At 30.0% G+C, this 19332-nt stretch overlaps 4 protein-coding genes across 11 annotated transcripts; 2 read left to right on the top strand and 2 right to left on the bottom strand.

Annotated features, from left to right (window-relative positions):
- Positions 1–364: 364 nt before the first annotated feature.
- On the top strand, positions 365–9434 carry LOC138185407 (uncharacterized). 4 transcript variants are annotated; one of them, XR_011174609.1, is made up of 7 exons: positions 368–607; positions 1758–2096; positions 2178–2419; positions 2498–2692; positions 2833–3108; positions 3188–8084; positions 9255–9434. XR_011174609.1 is itself a non-coding variant. In XM_069124326.1 (6 exons), the coding sequence occupies exons 2-6, from the start codon at positions 1949–1951 to the stop codon at positions 3875–3877; spliced, it is 1548 nt and encodes a 515-aa protein (XP_068980427.1). In that variant the 5' UTR covers positions 365–607; positions 1758–1948; the 3' UTR covers positions 3878–4415. The 4 variants fall into 4 exon arrangements, 3 of the variants coding, with proteins under 3 accessions (XP_068980427.1, XP_068980418.1, XP_068980408.1); XM_069124326.1 differs by lacking the exon at positions 9255–9434 and having other exon boundaries at positions 365–607; positions 2181–2419; positions 3188–4415; XM_069124317.1 differs by lacking the exon at positions 9255–9434 and having other exon boundaries at positions 367–607; positions 1886–2096; positions 3188–4415.
- On the bottom strand, positions 7912–11347 carry LOC138185418 (uncharacterized). Its single transcript, XM_081833761.1, is given in 9 exon segments — positions 7912–8255; positions 8257–8292; positions 8368–8394; positions 8490–8737; positions 9427–9529; positions 9590–9910; positions 9987–10473; positions 10541–10874; positions 11035–11347. Coding segments are annotated over 9 exon segments (1737 nt in total). The 5' UTR covers positions 11060–11347; the 3' UTR covers positions 7912–8099.
- A 279-nt stretch (positions 11348–11626) lies between these two features.
- On the top strand, positions 11627–14154 carry LOC138185384 (uncharacterized). Of its 3 annotated transcripts, none has more exons than XM_069124262.1 (4): positions 11627–11753; positions 11910–13624; positions 13805–13834; positions 13923–14154. In XM_069124262.1, exons 1-4 carry the CDS (start codon positions 11642–11644, stop codon positions 14016–14018), a joined length of 1953 nt encoding a protein of 650 aa, XP_068980363.1. In that variant the 5' UTR covers positions 11627–11641; the 3' UTR covers positions 14019–14154. The 3 variants fall into 3 exon arrangements, with proteins under 3 accessions (XP_068980363.1, XP_068980381.1, XP_068980373.1); XM_069124280.1 differs by having other exon boundaries at positions 13805–13870; XM_069124272.1 differs by lacking the exon at positions 13805–13834.
- On the bottom strand, positions 13045–18878 carry PIG-O (phosphatidylinositol glycan anchor biosynthesis class O). Of its 3 annotated transcripts, XR_011174600.1 has the most exons (6): positions 15996–18878; positions 15745–15915; positions 15461–15681; positions 14375–15317; positions 13862–13973; positions 13045–13592 (listed from the first exon to the last, which is right to left on the bottom strand). XR_011174600.1 is itself a non-coding variant. In XM_069124242.1 (4 exons), the coding sequence occupies exons 1-4, from the start codon at positions 18574–18576 to the stop codon at positions 15123–15125; spliced, it is 3168 nt and encodes a 1055-aa protein (XP_068980343.1). In that variant the 5' UTR covers positions 18577–18878; the 3' UTR covers positions 14232–15122. The 3 variants fall into 3 exon arrangements, 1 of the variants encoding a protein (XP_068980343.1); XR_011174599.1 differs by having other exon boundaries at positions 13045–13973; XM_069124242.1 differs by lacking the exons at positions 13045–13592; positions 13862–13973 and having other exon boundaries at positions 14232–15317.
- Positions 18879–19332: the final 454 nt, after the last annotated feature.

Genomic DNA, 19332 nt, shown 5'->3' with positions numbered 1-19332 from the left:
TTTTATTTATTATATTTTTTATAAATTTGATATATTCTACAAAAACGCGTGAAGTAAATTAAATTTTCGAATTTTACAATCATAACTTGTATATCATTCCTTAATTCTATAATTTGAATAAATAAATGTAATAGAAAAAAGTTTTGTATCGTTGTGGGCGAATAATTTATGTATTTGGCCTATTTTTCTTTTTATTAGTTAGTGAGATGTAACTAATAAGATATGTAAATAACACGTAACTAATAAGTTAACTAATACTAAAAAACTAACTAAACTAACAAGTTATGCAAAATATAACAATTTACATATTATTTCTTAAATTCATAATTTAAATGAATAATTATAATAGAAAAAAGTTTGTATTTATTCGTGTGCAAATAAGTTATGTATTTGTCCTATTTTTCTTTTTTTCTTTTATTAGGCAGAGAATGTTAAAAAGGGTCAAGTTGTTCCATCTGCTATTTCTAGGTCGTCGTGACGAGCATAGATTATGAGTAAAAACAGCAAAAAGGCAATGGCGGCTATTCTTCAGACAGTCACCGAATTTATTATGAAAAATTTCGGAAAAATGTGATCTCCGTGTCGGTTCATCGTGAACAAAATCGAGGTACGTTTTCACATTTTTATCGTCGAATGTACAATGTCGATGATCATCATACTTGGTACATTCTGATGAGATGTCACATGCAACCACATGTGGATTTGAAATTAATAGATACTTTTTTATAAAAACAACTAACCATGAAATCCAGGTATTTTTATATATATTTCAAACATTTGATGTTAAATACGATGAATATCATAAAAGACAGGTTAAACAATTTTTCTCCTATGTCTACCGCGTTTTTATACTGTAACTTTACGAATCGAAAAAATAATAATTTACACACAATCAGTTAAAGCGTATTTTATTTATAATATAGATAATATGTTAATTTTGATTTTTTATTTATGTGTGCATTTATGTTTTAAGATAATAATGTAAATAATATTAAGTATATTCGAAATATGTGGAATATGATGTATATTAATAATAAAAGGATAGAAAGTTCCAACCTATTATGAAACAGACTTGAATGTTTAAAAATACAGTGGCTACCAAGAGTTTTTTCATGTACGTAGTTGTATTTTTCAATGAAGTGTCTTTCTATTAGGTTTTATATTTCATTTTCATTGTATGAAATTTTTGTAGTCATATTTGGATTTAATTAATTAGTATGTAAATGTTATAGTAAATATAATGGTATGCAAGTAGTTTTTGTAACCACTGTATATATTGTATTGTTATCGTATAAGTTGTTATTTAAATATATAATTATAAGTGGTAATTTATATTTTTTATATTTTTAAGTATTAATTTGATAGCACTGAAATAGATCTTTTGTTACACCATTGGATTGGATTTATAATTTGTAATATTTTATAATAATCTTGTCTATATTTTTTATATTTTTAAGTTTTAATATAAAACTGGTGCTATATTAAAATAGATCTTTTATTATCTATTATTGAATTGGATTGATGTATTAAAATTATATTGATTATATTAGTTCTTACTTCATACATTTTTATTTATTGCTTTATTATTATGTTTTTATATATAGAATAAATTATTTTTATTTACAATTGTGTTTATTTCTTTTATTTCAAAGTTTTGTCTCCCCATCCACATAGTCATTGGATTGTTAAATAATGAATATTTTCTGTTAATACTTGATATCTTGTTGTTGTTGTGCAATGTTAATTAATTTCTGTAGGTGTGGCCTGAAGGCCAAGGGATGGTATTGCGTGCAGAAAAGAGATGGCACACAGTATGCGTAGACAATGGCTGGCAAACGTATAAAGCAGTTGCTTAATTCAATGAGTAACGAATGGTGGTTAATAGTGGATCAAATAGGAAAGATCGTCGGCAGGCAGGAAGGAGTAAACACTCGAGCGTGCCTAAGTAATGAGCGAGACTCGGCATCATCTTCACTCGGTTTCGGACTTGTATGCAGCCGACGAGATAGAAGTACTTCTCTTAGAAGAGATTCGTGACCTGGAACTACCAGCCTCTGCATATTCTAGACCTGAGGACATTCAGGACTTTGATATTGGTAAGAAAATAATTTGTAAACTGCAAATATTTAGAAAGAATAGAGTATCAACATATATATTATTTGATACTATATTAATAGCAGGCAGTAGAACAGGGGGGCAAATTAGCTCCCAACCTTTGGAGCTGGATTCACCAGGGGTCCATTCAACAGTCCATTCATGGGACTCACATGCTAATTATCATGGTCACTATGGCTATGGTGATCACCATGGCTCTTCCTCAAATGCTTTGGCTTGGCCAAGAGCAAGTCATTTGGTACTTTATTGTGACATACAGGGGCATCTTAAAACTGCTATTGGTGTTATTAGACTTTTACTACTTGTAAGTACTATAGCATTTAGATTATTATTTCATTTATTTATTCCTAAAACAATAAGTTACCTTAAATTGTTTACATAGATATCATCTGCAGCGTGTTTGGCAACATTATGCAGCTCCGGCACTGCCAAGGTCAGCTTATTTATGTTGCCTTTAATCGGGCGGCTGCGTTTCATGATCTTTGTAGCAGTTTTCTGTTTTTTGGTCACTGCATTGCTCCTCTTCCTTGATATTTCGCATGTTATATATGTTTTTCCTTTCAATTGGGCAAAATTGGTAAGTAGTCAATGATTTATCAATATTCTATTTTTAGTTAATGTTACCATCATGATTAAAAATATAAATTTTTATATGTGTATTTATTAGTGATTTAATATTTTGACACTGATATATCTGATAGAATCCACCTCTTATAGAATGCTTGGATATACACTGGTATAGGCTTATCTTATGCCTTGAGTAGTGCATTATTAGCATGCTCTATATGGGAATATCACAGTGGTGGCTGGGTGCCAAAACGCACTCGGTCTCAGTTGTCTGCCGCGGCAGCGCTTGGATTGTCATGTGCTATTTTAGCCTTCTTACTTTCATGGATACATGGTCGCAGTGGATCAAGTTGTAGGAGTTCAGATAGTCGCAATCATACACCAACACAACTTTATAAGCCTGTTGACAATTCTTCCTCTTCGGGAGTAAGTAATTTTATTTCGTATCATTATTTTATAACTATATTTAAACTATTCTCAATAATTCTAATTTTTATCTTTTTAGGTTACTCTCAAAGAGCGGAGCCCTAAGAGGCCTGCTTCATGGGCTGTCAAAAATCAACAGTCAAGGAAACAAAATATAGACAGTGATACAAACACAAATAATGGCCATCACGGCAATGATAATCATACAAAATACAAGCAAGATGCCAATAGAAAAGATCACTGGGCTTCTGCAAGGGAACACTTCTTACATACCCAAGAAACTAACGAAGATATTCAAAGAAGTGATGTCGATATTGAAAGGAGAAGGAGAAGGCGAAGAAGAGATGGTGATAGTAGTTCAGGCGATGGAAATCTAATAAGTACCAAAACCAATAGTGGTCATATTCTGGAGGATAATAAATCTAGACGGGTGCCGCGGAAATTACCTCTACAGTCGGTAGAACAATCCCGACCTTGGCCTGGTGCTGAACATAGAGGCAGTGGTTCTATACAAATTAGAAATAAAACTTTACAAATGCCAGTGAACAATAAAGCACAGGACTATTGTGGCATAGATGAACCTAGTTCAATGCAAGTGACTCAAAATGGTTTCCACTGGGAAATGGAATGTACATCTAGCAACAGTATGGAGAAAGCAGCAGAAATAGCTATGGATCGTACTGCCATGTGGACTGGACAATGGCATCCACCACCTGATGACGTCCAACCTTGTTCTAGCAAAACTATTGATCCTTACAGCTTTGCCTGATTGAATTTAAAAACGCGTATACATGTGTTAGAAAATGTTGGACTCATTGCAGTGAATGACTTTTGGGAACAGCTATGTAATACAGAAGTTTCCCTTGAAACGATAGTTTCGTAATATCATATTGAACCTTCTTTCACTGTTTGTATTAAGGAAAGGATAAAAAAGAACGAAAATATTTTATTGTCTTACCAATGAAATATTTATATTATTTCTAAACAAATTTGTCCAAATTGAATGTGTTTAAACTTACATATGTAAAAGTCACTTTAATGTTAAAGTAGTGCACAGTGACCATAACGTCTTTGTTATCATCTTTTAAGTCTATATTTTTCTCCTCTGTGCATAAAATGAGATTAAGTTTGAAATTAAGTTGTTAATCAGTTACTTATGCAGGTGTAGATAAATTCCAGAAAAGCTCTATATTGCAATCAAGACCATGGAATAATGTCTTATGTCCAAACATTTAAGAATCCTATATAAAATTATTGTTGCCTTGTATATTATGCTGCCAAGAAAATAATTTCTTTTTAGTTGTCGATTTTTGACATTTTGCATTATACAACCAGACTGCCCATCTTTGACATACAGATAATGTCATTTCATTCCAATTATATATCAAATAATAAACCTAAGTATTAACGGGATTATTTGTAAGTATAACTTATATTAATAATTAAAGATTAAAATATTTATTTATTTATTATTTTGTTATACTTTAATGTCAATATATTCTGTTTCCATGCATACTCAATAGTTAATAATCAGGCAAATGTATTAATTTTGTTTTATTACAACTGTAAATTTATGAAAATTGTTTCTTAAACAGGTAACAAGTATTTATATTAAGATTGAAAAACTAATATCAGTTTAGCATTTCTTGTTATGAGTGAATTATACAGGGAATTAGTATGCATGGAACAAGTGTTTAAATTATACTACTTCGATTATTGTTCAAAACGATATTCTTGTTGCACGGAGATGGACGTAGAAATGTGTTTCACAAATTTAGACGAGAATTGATAAACACAAGTTATTTTCTGTAATTGTACCATAATGAAATCTAGTTTTTTATTAGTATTTTATACGTAAACATTGAGTTTTATACAATTATGTAGTTTGGTAGCTTAGAAAAAGTCCATCTCTATTTTTGTAAAAGGTATACGCACTATTTGCAAGAAGGGAATATAACGATCAGTAATGGTATTGCATTACTTATTTACTTTAATGAAAATCTCAAACCATTTCTAGTCCAGTACTCTTGTACAACCTTGTCTCTACTGATTCATCAAATTAAAGAGCAAAGTAATTTTTAGTACATACATATCGTATTAGAGGTACAATTCATCTTGAAAATTATCAGAAGATTGTGTTTCTTGACCGTTTGGTCCTTGAAATCTCTTTTTACCATACAACAAGTGGTACATAGAATCGATTATATTGGGACCTCTGTTTTGTTTCACTTGATTAAGATTATTATAATCACATAAACACAAAGAAGTAATTAATTTCGACTAGAATCATAAGTGACAGCTACTTTGTCTTTTGATACAATATTAGAACGTATACATCTGGATCAGGCATCTAATTATATGTTGGCGTGTATAACGCGTCACTTATCTAATTAATTGATTAGCATAAGGAAAAAATGCGTGTTCATATAGGATCATAAAGAAAAAAAGAGAATAGTATATATTATGGTAGCTTCGTTGTGTCAAAATATTGATGATGTAATTTGGTTTTCTTGAACACAACGAAGAAATAAATGTAATTTTTCTTATACATGGTACATTACTGGTGTACTGATAAAGTGTTTAAAAAAAATATGGATAGATTTCATGATAAAAATGTTGGGTGGAAATGTTACATGGTGCAAGATATTTAGCTTAAAAGTTTAAGTAAAACAATTAAAAAAAAATGTACGGACACTGCCAGAAGAAATATAACGCTCTTTGAGTGTCATGTATGTCGAATAACTTTGTTACTTTTCAATAACTTAGTATCAGAGGCTTTACCTCGCTACGATTTGCAATACCTCAATAAATGAATTGTTAGACTTACATTTAGTATGTGAATCTACAACAGTGTTTAATGTATTTCTGTATGAACTTTAATCGAAAACGCTTCAGATTATGGCACAAATAACAAAGATTAACATTAGGTTTGAACTTCAATCCATCGCAATTTATTCTAGAAAGTAAAGAAGTAACTAAATATTACTGTTTAAAGAAAGTGCAAATCTATTTCACCATTGTAACAAGATTGTTAGTTTTCTGATAAACATACCCTTTCTTTACATTTTATAAATGACATTGATTGAAAAATAATTCTTTGATTAATTATGGAACCAGTTATTAAAATTCGTATAAATTGTCTAAAACTCTCTTCTACTACTTATTCTTCCTTCTAATCTTGGTATCACAAGTTTTTATTTCTTGTATTATGATATATTTATATAATATTTCTTTTAGGTATTTATAAATATTTTTTTATTTTATTATGAAATCAATTTAAAATCCAGAGAGGTATTTGCATTAAAAAGTAGCATGACAATTACCTGATCTGAAATTCGTGTTATTTTTACCACTGAATTTAATTAAATTATGTTAAACAATAGCACACACTGTACGCACAAAAGATTGTCTAGAGCTAGACAACTGCTATTGTTTTATTTTTTGCATATATGATTTAATTCCATGAATGGTTTATTATTTAACTTGAAATATACAATAATTATTATTGAAGTTTCATATTAGTCTCTTTTCCAAATACTATATAGCTTTAATAAGATTAAAATATATTTTCAATTTGATATATCTTATTCACTTATAAAATGATACTTTCAATTAAATATTTATAGGATTATAATGTGATGTAGGAAATTAGAATAGATTTATTGAGTTATATTGCATTCAAACAATATTTGGAATGGAACAGTTTAATAAGATTTGCTCATACACATTATTTTGTTTTGAACAACTATAATACTAAATAATGACAATCCAAAAGAGATACATGAACTACATGACACAAGAGATCTTTGGCCTAACTTTGATTCATTGGATATTACCAAAAATAAAATGTAAGAGTCCTTACAACCAAAAAAATCAATTGCTGTAGATCCTTTGGATGTATTTCGATTCATAAATAGATATTAATATTAAGTATTGAAAGCATCATTTGTATGAAAATCCATTTCTATTAGGATGATGCTATCAATACTGTTAACGATAAATATGGGTATATAATAATGTTTCTATTATAGACTCATTGTGAAGGTAAAATGTTTTCTGAAACAAGAAAATATTATTGTGAGTTGACATATGTGATTGAGTAAATTACCAAGAGTTACATTATATATTGACCTGTTGGTAATTTGTCATACTTCATTGCGATTGTTCTGGACAATAACGATTAATGATCGAATGAACGATATAACACCTAAGTTATTATTACCGTTTATTCTTTTAAAAGTTATTTTGTACATTTAGAGATAATGAAATGAATGACTATTGTGTAGTATAGAGTCTATACTGTAGACTATACAAAAGTCATAAGTGCGTATATTGTATGTTAATTATAAAATATACTACGAAATGTTAGTAATTAGCAGCAATTTTGTTCTATGTTAATACTAAAGAATATGTGTACATTTATTAGTTACTATGTTGTAAGTATTAAGGCTCGATTGACGTCAACATCACAAACATGCAACAATAATTAAACAAAGAAAACTATCACGCAATCGTCCGAAATACAAACGAAATTATTAAAAATATTCGCGATTAATAATCCAATACTCAATTATTATCTTTTGCCAGTGCCAAAAAAATGATAGAATATGTGTATGTATATGCATGTATATATATATATATATATATATATATATATATATATATATATATATATATATATATACGTCTGCACATGTAAACGTATCAATGTTTCATTAATTGTTGAGACTGGTGCGAGATAAATGAAAGAATGAAAAACTTTATTTGATATGTATTCTCTTAAATCAACAGTCTCCATCAATATTTTATTATATCATTTGTATTCTTTAAGGAACTTTCCTTTAGTACATATAACTTTATGAAATATCTGCATATATGCTGCTATGCTTTGACTATTTTCTATAATTATTTGTCTCGATATGTATGCAAAGAGTTTATAGATTAACATATTTTCAAGAACTAAGAACCTTATAGAGGTCAGTAATAATTTTTTAATTATTCATATTGCTGTTTTCTATCTCTTTCAATTTCCCAACTATGTCTTCTAACTTTTTACGTTGTACATTTTGCTTCATTCGTTTACTTTTATCTTGCGCAAAACATTGAATATCCATTGTCTTTACATAATGTAGTACAGAATTCCTTTCCAACATAAGAATGAAAAAATAAGAAAATATAGCATTTAATTAAAAAAAGTATACAAAAAGGAACGGAAAATAAGATTGCAGTAGAAGATATATATGATTAGAAAACTTACTCTTTATTCCTTGAAACTTGAAATGGGAACTAGAAGAAGATAAAATGAATAAAGCAATTAAATAAATAATTAGGAATATTTATATATTTGAATATATAGTTTTCAATATTTAATTATATCTTACCTGCTGTGGAAGTCTTAATTGTTTCATGGTTGGATGTTTCCAACTGTTGTATTTCATCCAAGCATATGGAGTGTTATGTATATTTGATAATTTTGATTGTGTCATAGTATGTACTGCAAATTGTGGATTAACAATTAATGGTCCATGTTGTAATAATTGCTGCTCCTGATAGGAATGATTGGAATAATATGGATCATATTTTGTGAAATTTTCTACAGATGATATTCCCAAGGAATTTGCCACTGCCACTAAGAAATAATAAATATATACATACATATAATCTCATATGCTTATAAAAAATGTTAAAAAGATTATAACAATTATAACAAACTCTTGGATTTCTGAATATTGAGTAAAGTATCATAGTACTGTTTTTTAAATGTAACCAACTCTGTAATAGATGCAGTTTGTTGTAAAGTATTCAAGCTTTTTGATTTTGTTTGCTTCACTGCAGATCTGTATATAAATAATTTTGTTAAATAAGTTTGCTGATCATGAAAGATATTAAATTTACACAACAACTATATGGTACTTGTATAGTAAATTTTCTATGTAGTCCTTTTTCTCACATTCTATTGTTTGTGTTTTACTAACTACAGCATTTAAGCTCTTATGAAGCATTTTTAACTGAGTTGGTTTTGGACAAATATGAAATGTTTCCAAGCATTTCTTTTCAATGAATTTTGTTGTATCCTCTAGTGTATTAATATTTTTAGAATTATTTGTGTTATTACTCGAAATATCTAATTGATTATTCTTTTCCAGGTTTCTTTGATCTACAAACTTGCGATGTTTGGATGTAGGAGGAACCATATACAAAGGTTTGGTCCTAGGCAATGTTGGAAATTCTGCATTATAAAAGAAGAAATGCTTTTAATATTTGTATACATTGAATTGAAATATGTTAATGATTGATGAATATAAAGAGTTTTATTACTGATTAAAGTCTCCTGTTCTACACGTTTTAAAAAGTTCTGCAAGCTTGTTTTAAGTTTCTTATGCACCATTAAATTCTCTTCTTCTAATGTTTGTAGTGTCATCTTTTACAAGAATTGTCATAAATTATTTAAATAATTGCTATGACTAAAAATTTCCTTTACCTGTATGTTTATTATTGTATCTTTTCTTTCTTCTTCACAATATACAACATCCATTTTATATATATCTTGTTGAATTGCTTGTTCATTCTTTAATTCTTGTTTAAAATGTTCTTGAACTTCCATGTTAAAAATTTTATTTTTGTTCAAATTACTATACTTTTTGAAGTTTTTATTTACATCACTATTATGTAAAATCTCACAATTTGTTTCTGATTCTACAAATCTATCATCATATGTTATTTTCAAATTGAAGATCTCATTCTTATTCTGTTTATTTGAAATTATGTCATTTTTATATAATTCTTTTAAACATGTAGTATCCTGTAATATCATTTTTACAATCTCTATTCAGGATAGCTAAATTAACAATATTTTTAACAAATTAATTGTTACAAACCTGATGGAGTGCATAAGGCATGTTAGCTATATTGCACTGATTCCAGTTATTGAATCTATCAATGGACAATTGGAAGTATTTATCATCCATTGATTTAAAAAATCTTTGTTGGTAACCAGATGCAGAATTTCGATAAAGATTAGTTTTATACAAAAGATGAGGAGTATGGAACCATTTCAATGTTGACTGAAGTTTTAATGATTCTTCTTCTTCATTAGTATTTAATGAAAAACTTTGTTTGCTATTAACGCGAGGTTTTATATATGGAATATTGTAGTTCAATGTATCATACATATAATTCACATGATTATGAATTGTTGAAATTTCATTAGGAGGAAAACCTTTGAACACTTCAGGTACTGAAGATACAAATTTTTCATGCAATTCAAGATTTTGAGATGTGTCAAGTAAAATATTTTGGTTTAGATGAATTTCTGAGTCTTCATTCAATATTTCTGTATTAGATTCTTCAGGTGTCATGGTAATTCTAAAAAATAAACTTGTAATTAAACATTATAAGAAAATAATAAAAATTAATTTAATAAAAACCATACTTTTGACACAATGACTTGTTATTGGGTACTTTAATTAATTCAGTAATTTTAAATATCAGATTTCTTATTTTATCATTTGAGACACCTTTTGGCAACGGTACCATAGAAATTATCTGTTGTTGTAAGTCGCTATCCAAATTTTCAGATAATATAAGTAAAGTTCTTAATACACGTTCATATGCAATTATACCATCATTAGGATGATACATACTTAGCAATTGATTTATTGCTTTAATAATATTCGTGCCTTTTGAACTTTGCTGTAAAGCAGTCCAAGGAAAATTTTTAAATGTGGAAGTAATATTTATCATGGCATTCCTATTTTCCGTAATTGCTAAAACAAAGAATGAACCTTTTTTAGGTAGTTGTTTTACAAATCTCAATGGGTTTTCGATTTATTTTATGCCATTTTTATTACAGGATTACATATAAAATGTATCTATTATTACTATTATAAATATTATTACTATACATCAAATAACGTTGTTACTTACTATTAGAAGAGCTTTTTATCTCCATTTCGACATAAACGTCTTTCTATAAAGTGACAGCTTTCTTCGATATTAATACAATCAATTGGTAATTACCAAATAATGAAAACAGCTGCTTTGATATATTATTGTCGACAAATGAACAACGCGTTTCTCGCAAGTTCGTTTGCAAGTCGATTGAAATCGGATTACAATTCGAAGTGGGAAGGTGTTCTGTTCTTATATTCAGTAAATGAAAAATGATACATGCTGAATTTCTAATTTATAGATAATAAAAATAAAAAGATAAAAAATAGATTATAACAATGAACTAAAACAATGAAATGAATAAATATAAATGTATTTGTTGTAAAAGATAATGTTTAAGCAGAGTAATTAAAATATTTACAGAAGTATAATGGCACAAGTATGAAGGAAATTACTTTCCCAAGTAGCATGAAGAAATTGTATTGGTTAATTATAAAACACAAGTGCACCTCCTGTATGCCTTGGATTATTTTAATGAGAATATTAGTCCTATGCTAATAAGCTTAAGAGCTTTGCAACTATTATTAATTTGACTGCTGCTATAAAAGCAGTAACAACACAGAGTTCAATAAGTTGGTGTAAGATGATTCTCCCAAAAGATCTGGTACTTTTCTCTTATTTGATAGTATTAACTAGAGCATCTTTTAAAGGCCCTTCAGGAGCAGCACCATGGGCAAGTTATGCTTCAAAATCTGGTAATATAAAACACTTAATTTTTTAAAACATAATTTTAATAAAATAATGTTAAAATTAAAATTTTCGGGTAGAGGCTTTAATATTTCACATAAATGTACAAAGTATGTATGTATATATTTTATATATTCTTCCTTATATGAAAAATGTTCTTCTAGCTTATGCAAGAGCTCTTGGACTACCAGTAACAGGAATGGACACCATAACAGTACCTTATATGCCAAAATCTCCCTCCTTCCCAAAATTTGTTGATCCTAAAATGATGATTTCGAAGAAGACAGATATGCTAAGCAATTTGTTTGGTGGCTTAGGACCTGCTTATCCTATGAGCTTCAAACCATTTATGCCATATATAGCAAGTCCATCTTTGTACAGTACTGTTGACAAAACACCATTATTAAGTAAAAGTAACATGGATGATGAAGCTGGCCAGTACAAACGTGGAATTTTCGGACCTTTCGGTTCGAAACCTTTTGGTCCTATGGCTTCTAAGTTTGGGCCTATGCCTCCATTTTCAAGCTTAAATACCATACCTGACTATAGTATGAAGGATGAGATTTCCCGTAGAAAAAGAAGCATAGATGAGTCTACTGTAACAAAACTCCGTTCAATTATGGGCACTGGTAAGCCAGAAACAAAAGATTTGGGACCTTTACCTCCATATCCCACTCTTGCTCCAATTTCTGAAGAACCAGAAGAAGATGTGAATGTACTGCTTAAAAGGATGGGAGGTCCGACAGCACCAAAACAATATTTACCAGGAATGTTTGGACCTTTTGGACCTGTGGTGGATCCATCTATGTTTATAGCAAAGAAAACTACCTTTTTGGATAATTTGTTTAAAAATACTGTCACTTCTACTCCAGCACCAGGTCCGATCGAAGTTCCAACAACGAAAAGTACCATTGTACCACCTGACTTTTGGTTACCATCATCTGTAATCCCTAATCCAACAGAGTACAATGATAAAGTATCAGAGTTCCTGGATAAATTGTTTGACACTTTAAAACTGAATAAAACTGCACTAACTAGCGATGACGATAGTGCAAATTTTAAAAACGATTTGGTGAGATCTATTGTATCTGATGGAAGTCATGCACAAGTAAAAATAGCAAGATCCATTGAAGACCTCTCATCGATCAACGCCGCTAAAGATTCGATTGTTAGCAACATATTATCTGAATTGGGTGATTTAAAAAGCAACATGGTTACAACAATGAACGATTTAATTTCTTACGAAAAGTCTGCAACATCACCATCATCAAAGAAACTATTTAAACCTTTTAGTCCTGGTCCATGGGCAAAACCAACTATTGATGGAATGTTTTCTTTTCAGCAAAAGATGGGTGTTTTGAGTCAAGTATTTGATATGTTAACTGATTTACAGAAGAATATTACTTTGGCAGTCCAAAATATAACAAAAGCAAGAATGACATCCACAGCTGCTCCCGGAGGAGCATTTAATGCCAATTATCCAATGACTAATGACATTCTTTCTTCCCCTAGTGGTTTGCCCATTAACATGAGTCTATTGGATGCTATTAAACATAAATTAGATACATTAGATTATGGAGTGCCTCTTGCATACAATCCGAGTTATAGTAAATTCGGGCTACAGATGGCTCGATCACTGCCAAAAGGTCCTGGTTCAGTTTGGGTTTCTTATCCTGAAGATGCAGGAGGTATAAAGCGCGAAATTGTCAGTGGTGCTGAATCTTTTCTGAATGAAGAAAGCAGTCAAAAACAACAAGCACGTTCAGTTAAGATGCAAATGCATCAGGGATATCAGAGTTTGCCAGCTGGTTCTATAGAGTCTGTACAGGCAGGTGGAGGATCTACACCTGAACACCAAGGTGGAAGAATCAAGTTATATGTAAGCATTTAAATCGAAACAAAAGTTTCAAATTAAATATCTTTTTGAATCTATATATTTGTATTTTATATTGTATATAATGAAAGCTAAATATGATAGTTAACAACAATTTGTATCATTGTAAAACAAATGATGGGTTGACAATATCTTATGCAACATCATAACTTCATTTGTTTCCAGATACAAATGCCTGTATTGCCTAATATGCAGGTGCCTGTCTTTCAAAATAATAATTACCAAAACTAGGTATGTGTAATTTGAATACTGTGAATATTGTGAACATGTTCATCTGTCACAGGATCCCAGCGATTACGAGGACTATTATAAGTGGGCCAACTGGATGGAATACCTGAGAAATGACAATAGAGGATACAGACATCACAATCATCATTAGATTACCGACCTAGCAGGAATATTTCTATCACTTGTAATTACAAACTCTCTATCTTTTAACTGATCATTTTTTTCGCATACTATATATAACGTGTACGTTTGATGATACCTTTCAATAAAGTATATTTTGCAAAATACATAGAGAATATAAAACCATGTACTGGGAAAGGCACAAGTTCAAAGAATTTTACTATTTTAAAATATATAAGAAGAGTTACCTTAAAGATATATAACTTTTTATTAAATTTACTATTATGTTTATAATATACGCTATATATACAATTTCGTATGCGGTAAATGAAACGAAAAATATACGGTTAACAGTGATGAACTTAAAATGATGAAAAAAATACGTACATTGATCAAGCAATCATCTGCGCACATGGACGCAATCCTGCATCAAGTGCGTTGCTTTGTTTCTCTGTAATCAGCAATGCATTGCACGCAGGGTAGCGTTAGTGTGTTAGGAAGCACCAGAATTAATAACATGCCTTGGTCTTTGGAAAAACAAAAGAAAAGACATATCATTCTCATGTCCTAAATGTTTCAGTTCAATTTTCCTATTTGGACTAATAGTTCATATACAGGGTGGTTGGTAACTGGTAGTACAAGCGGAAAGGGGGTGACCCTACGCGAAAAAAGAAGTCGAAGATATAGAATAAAAATTTTTCGTTTGAGGCTTTGTTTTAAAGAAAATCGACTTTGAATTTTCGCTCGGTACGCGTGCACTTTATCACGTCTCGTTATAATGGATCTCACTGTAGATCGTTGTCTCGATGGAAAAATTAAAAAAAAAAAATTTTTATTCTATATTTTCTACTTCTTTTTTCGCGTAGAATCACCTCCTTTCCGCTTGTACCACCAGTTACCAACCACCCTGTATAACTACGCTTTCGCTATTTCTTATATAAAGTCATATAAAATTATGAAAACGGCAGTACTGGTAAGTGTCGACGTTGGACATCTAATTTACTTCTTTTTGGTAGAAACTTCCAATTTTAATGATAGCAGTAACAAGTCATTGCACGCATTTTTCACTTAATATTACATTTCAAACTTTGATATTTTACTGTGTTGATTACATCTTATATCAAGAAAAATTTTATCATCTGCCTTTTGTCACTCTGGATATAAGATGTTCCATTTGCTGATCGATTCTGAACACCATATAAAAGGACGCCAGTACACTGCTTAATGTTACCAATAATCCCAAGCCTTCGAATATTAACTTCGGCGCGAAGATCTTCCAAACCATTAAATGTCGACAGTGAATCGTCGTAGCAAGCATGCTACCAAATGTCTATATGAAGTTATAAAAACTCATCAATAAAAATAGTTTTTAAACTTCAAATTATTTCTTTAACAGTGATTATTTATTTAGTTTATACTTAGTTTATATTGTTAAAACATTAGCAGATCTAAAATATTAAAAATGTTGCTTACTCTGATTCCATGAAGTAATATATATTTTCCTGCGACTGAGAAAATTGCAGCATGAAACACAGAATCTTGTTCAAACAGATGCAGTTCTCCTCTTTTCATGTTGTCTTCCGAAAATTTTATTTTAGCTAACTTTGGAAATACAAGATAAAAAGTAAATGGTACAATAACTAATAGTGGTAATGTTGCACCTAGTATAATGTGTGATCCAAATGTGTTTATTCCTACAAATTATTACTTGTAGAAAGAGATTTAAAATTAATACAAACAAGATTATATATAGATACCTATTAAGATTGCTGGTAATAAATTTCCATAGAAATGTCCACCTGTTCCTACAAAAGCAGCATCCCAATGAATTGTAGGGAAAGTTGGTTGATGCCCAGTTCCATAAAAGAAATATTCTGCTATTAAGAACCAACACAATAGTATGGGAGTAGGTACTTCTACCAGTTCAGCTGTTTATAAAATTATAACAATAAGAATGCAGTTTGTAATTTAAATCATTTACATATTATCTATAGGTTAAAGTACTTACATATACTATTAGCATTCTTGTATCTTTCTATCGCTGATAAGCCCAAAACAGAGGTACAACATATAAACATTAAGAAAGTACTAGGTGATAATATATCCCCTAACAATAAAGAATATAACAACATAAGAAATACACTTAATGAGACAAATGTGGCACTATACGCAGTACCCAAGCCATAAACAACTGGCGTTTGATCTACATCTATATTTTTTCGATAAATTGACTCCTTTATTTTCTCAAATAATCGAGGTACTACATTTTCATCTTGGTATATGTTAATTAATTCCTTTTTCTTTGGTAGTAAAAATATACTGAGTGGACGATAGTATAATATAAAGATTGCAAACAGACTCAATGCATATACTATGTTAGGCAATGTGCTTACTTGCCAAGACAGTGCAAATTTTACTTTTACAAATTTTGGTAACCTTTGAAGGACCCAATAACAACCCATACAAACACCTATCACAACAGGACAATATTGTCCTACTAAAACACTAGGAGAGAAACCAGAAAGGTTTCCACAATTTTGCAACCATAGTCTTATTATCGTAATGTGTAATGCAAGTATAATTAATGTGATGGCAAGTAAAATACGTTCTAAATTGTCCGATGTTATAGAACTTGTTTTACCAAATACAAACATAGAACATATACGTTGTTGTTGCTCCTCTCTACAACGCCAGAAGTAATAAGATAATCTTATGGAAATACATGCTATTAAGCTACTGGCTATTATAATTATCTTCAAGTTTGATTTTGTTTGTTGTTTTGAAAATGGCTTTGTTTTTCTTTCTGGATTTTCACTAGCATCTTTTTTCATTAGATTAAACATGATAAGCCAAAGAAGAGTAACAATTAAAAAAGATAATACATTATTTTCTTCAACAATATAGCTGTTAGAAAAGAGACTGCATATTGTTAAAAAAAGTACTAATCTTGTAATATAGATCAATTTTTTTATTTTTCTATAATCATACCAATTCAATGAAATAACATCCCAATTCTTAGTAATTAATATTACTAATAATATTATAGATACTGTACCAGTGGCAAACAATGTTGTGATTTTGAATTCTTCTAAAATATTAAAGAAAAACAAAAGGCACATTATTAATGCAGTAATTAAATTTGCTAAAATAGAACATTGTAGAAATGAAGACTCAAATATCTTATACATACGACCTTCTGGAATGCCTGTGATAAATAGATAAAAGAAAAACAAAGCACAAAACATCAAAAGCAGGCCTTTTGACATTAGACTAGAATCAAATTGGACCCAAACTTCAGAACATGTATCTTTGAGCAATTTAAAGTAGTTCCGACTATTCACAATAAAAGAGTCAAATTCTTCAATAGTATTAATACTCTTAATTTGGTTAAATAGATAGTTATACATATTTTCTAAATTTTGAAGCTGTTCTTTAGAAAATAAGTAAGTATCTTCAGAATATACACTTATATATTTTTTTGTCTGTGCAATATTTCTCCACACTGAATGCAACAAATACCATAACTCATCTTTTAATTTCCCATTTCTTGATGAACTTGGAATTGAATCAAGTATGACAGATCCCAAGTTTGAAAATGGTATAGGTATCCCAAGAATAGATGCCAATGTTGGAACAAGATCGATTTGGTTCACAGTATTGTTAGATGAATCATATTTTATCAAAGGAACCATAGAATAAACGAACATGGCAGCCTCAATTTCATTCCTGCTATCACCACCATGATCACCACTTTCTGTCATTCCATGATCACCAACAACAAAAAGTACTGTATCCTCCTCTAAGGACTCGATGATATCTCTTATAAGACTATTTGTATCGTTTAACTTTCTAGCCATCTCAGGATGATTAGCACCATGCTTATGTCCGCAATGATCAATTCCAAGAACATGTGCTATCAGGAGAGACCAATCTTTCTTCTTCATCTCGAAAAATATACGGTATCTAACATCTTTATCAACACTGTCCAGATCCCAAACATTAAAAGATGGTGATGGAAATTGACGTTTAAATTTGCCAGGAAATAAATTAGTCCAGGTATCATCACCCATAAAAACTATACCTTTGGCAGTGCTTTGATCTACAATATTATCTTCGTTGATGCTTTCAGAGGCAAAATTAGATCCAATGTCAATGAAGGTTGGCAACGATCCTGTGGTAAGACCTTTTAATCGTTGCATAGTTGTTGTCGGAGGATCTGCTATGAACTTATACAAGCGTGAATTCATAGGTTGATTTTGCAACAATTCGTGAATTATAGGTAACTTATTGCGATAATAAGATGAGGTAGAATTATTATCATTATACCAATATGCAAAATCATATTTTAAAGCATCTACGACTAATAATACAACACGTGACTTTCTTTTGAGACATATGGCTGCAGCGGCATCGGGATTCTGAAGAAGTTGTTTGACGTTACAATCAGAATCCGTGCAATCTTTACACTCAGCTCGTTCCGGTCTTGCAACGCGATTGAGCAAAAAGCCGCTCGTGAAAACCAACAAACCAGCTGCCATCAAATACGACATCCATCCTTGAAATATCAAATAATTCCATAGCTTGCTCATTTTTCCGTCGATTCGTTATTTGCTTGCGTTCTTTGAGAAAAATTTGATACTAGAGAAATTCCAACATAATCTTAACCTATTTCTCGATGTAAATTTGTTTTTCACCATTGTCACATTGTTGTCACAATAACTAGTGAACATTTGTTTAGAAGAAATGTTGGATAAAGAATATTAAACGCATGAAATGGTAAGTCGACGAGTCATATTTTTGGAAAAAGTATGTAAACTATAACATATTGATAAAACGAGTTGAAATATGCAACTCCGTGCTTATATGGCGCTAAATTTCAAGTATGCTATTGTGGCGCGACTATAACACGATTTGTAAACACTTTACTTCGAAGATCTGTTCTTATGCAATGCTGATAAAACAGTATTGTATCGTGGTATGATAAAATTATTGTTTCGGTTTTCAACAAATTTCTTGAAGTCAATATTGCATTCAAATTTAATCAGTTGTTGTTAGATTTGTATTATTCGTGAATCAAACTTTATTGAATGTGCGATTTCCGAAACAATAAAATACATATGAAGCAAATGAAAACAACAAATTAAATTTTATTACACATATAATTTTGTATTTGTTATTATTAATAATCTGTTAATAATATTATATTACCACTTAAATATACCTTTTATTAACAATAGAAATATTATATTATTTAATAATAGTAATTTCTTACATTTCTCATTATTTTCTACTGTTTTACTAAAATTTGGTATTTATGATTGTAACCGCAACTATCGTAATTTTAT

Source organism: Bombus flavifrons, chromosome 1 (genome assembly GCF_040668555.2).
Source record: "Bombus flavifrons isolate JBK064 chromosome 1, iyBomFlav1_principal, whole genome shotgun sequence".
NCBI lineage: Eukaryota > Metazoa > Arthropoda > Insecta > Hymenoptera > Apidae > Bombus > Bombus flavifrons.
This window is presented reverse-complemented; position numbering and strand designations above follow the sequence as displayed.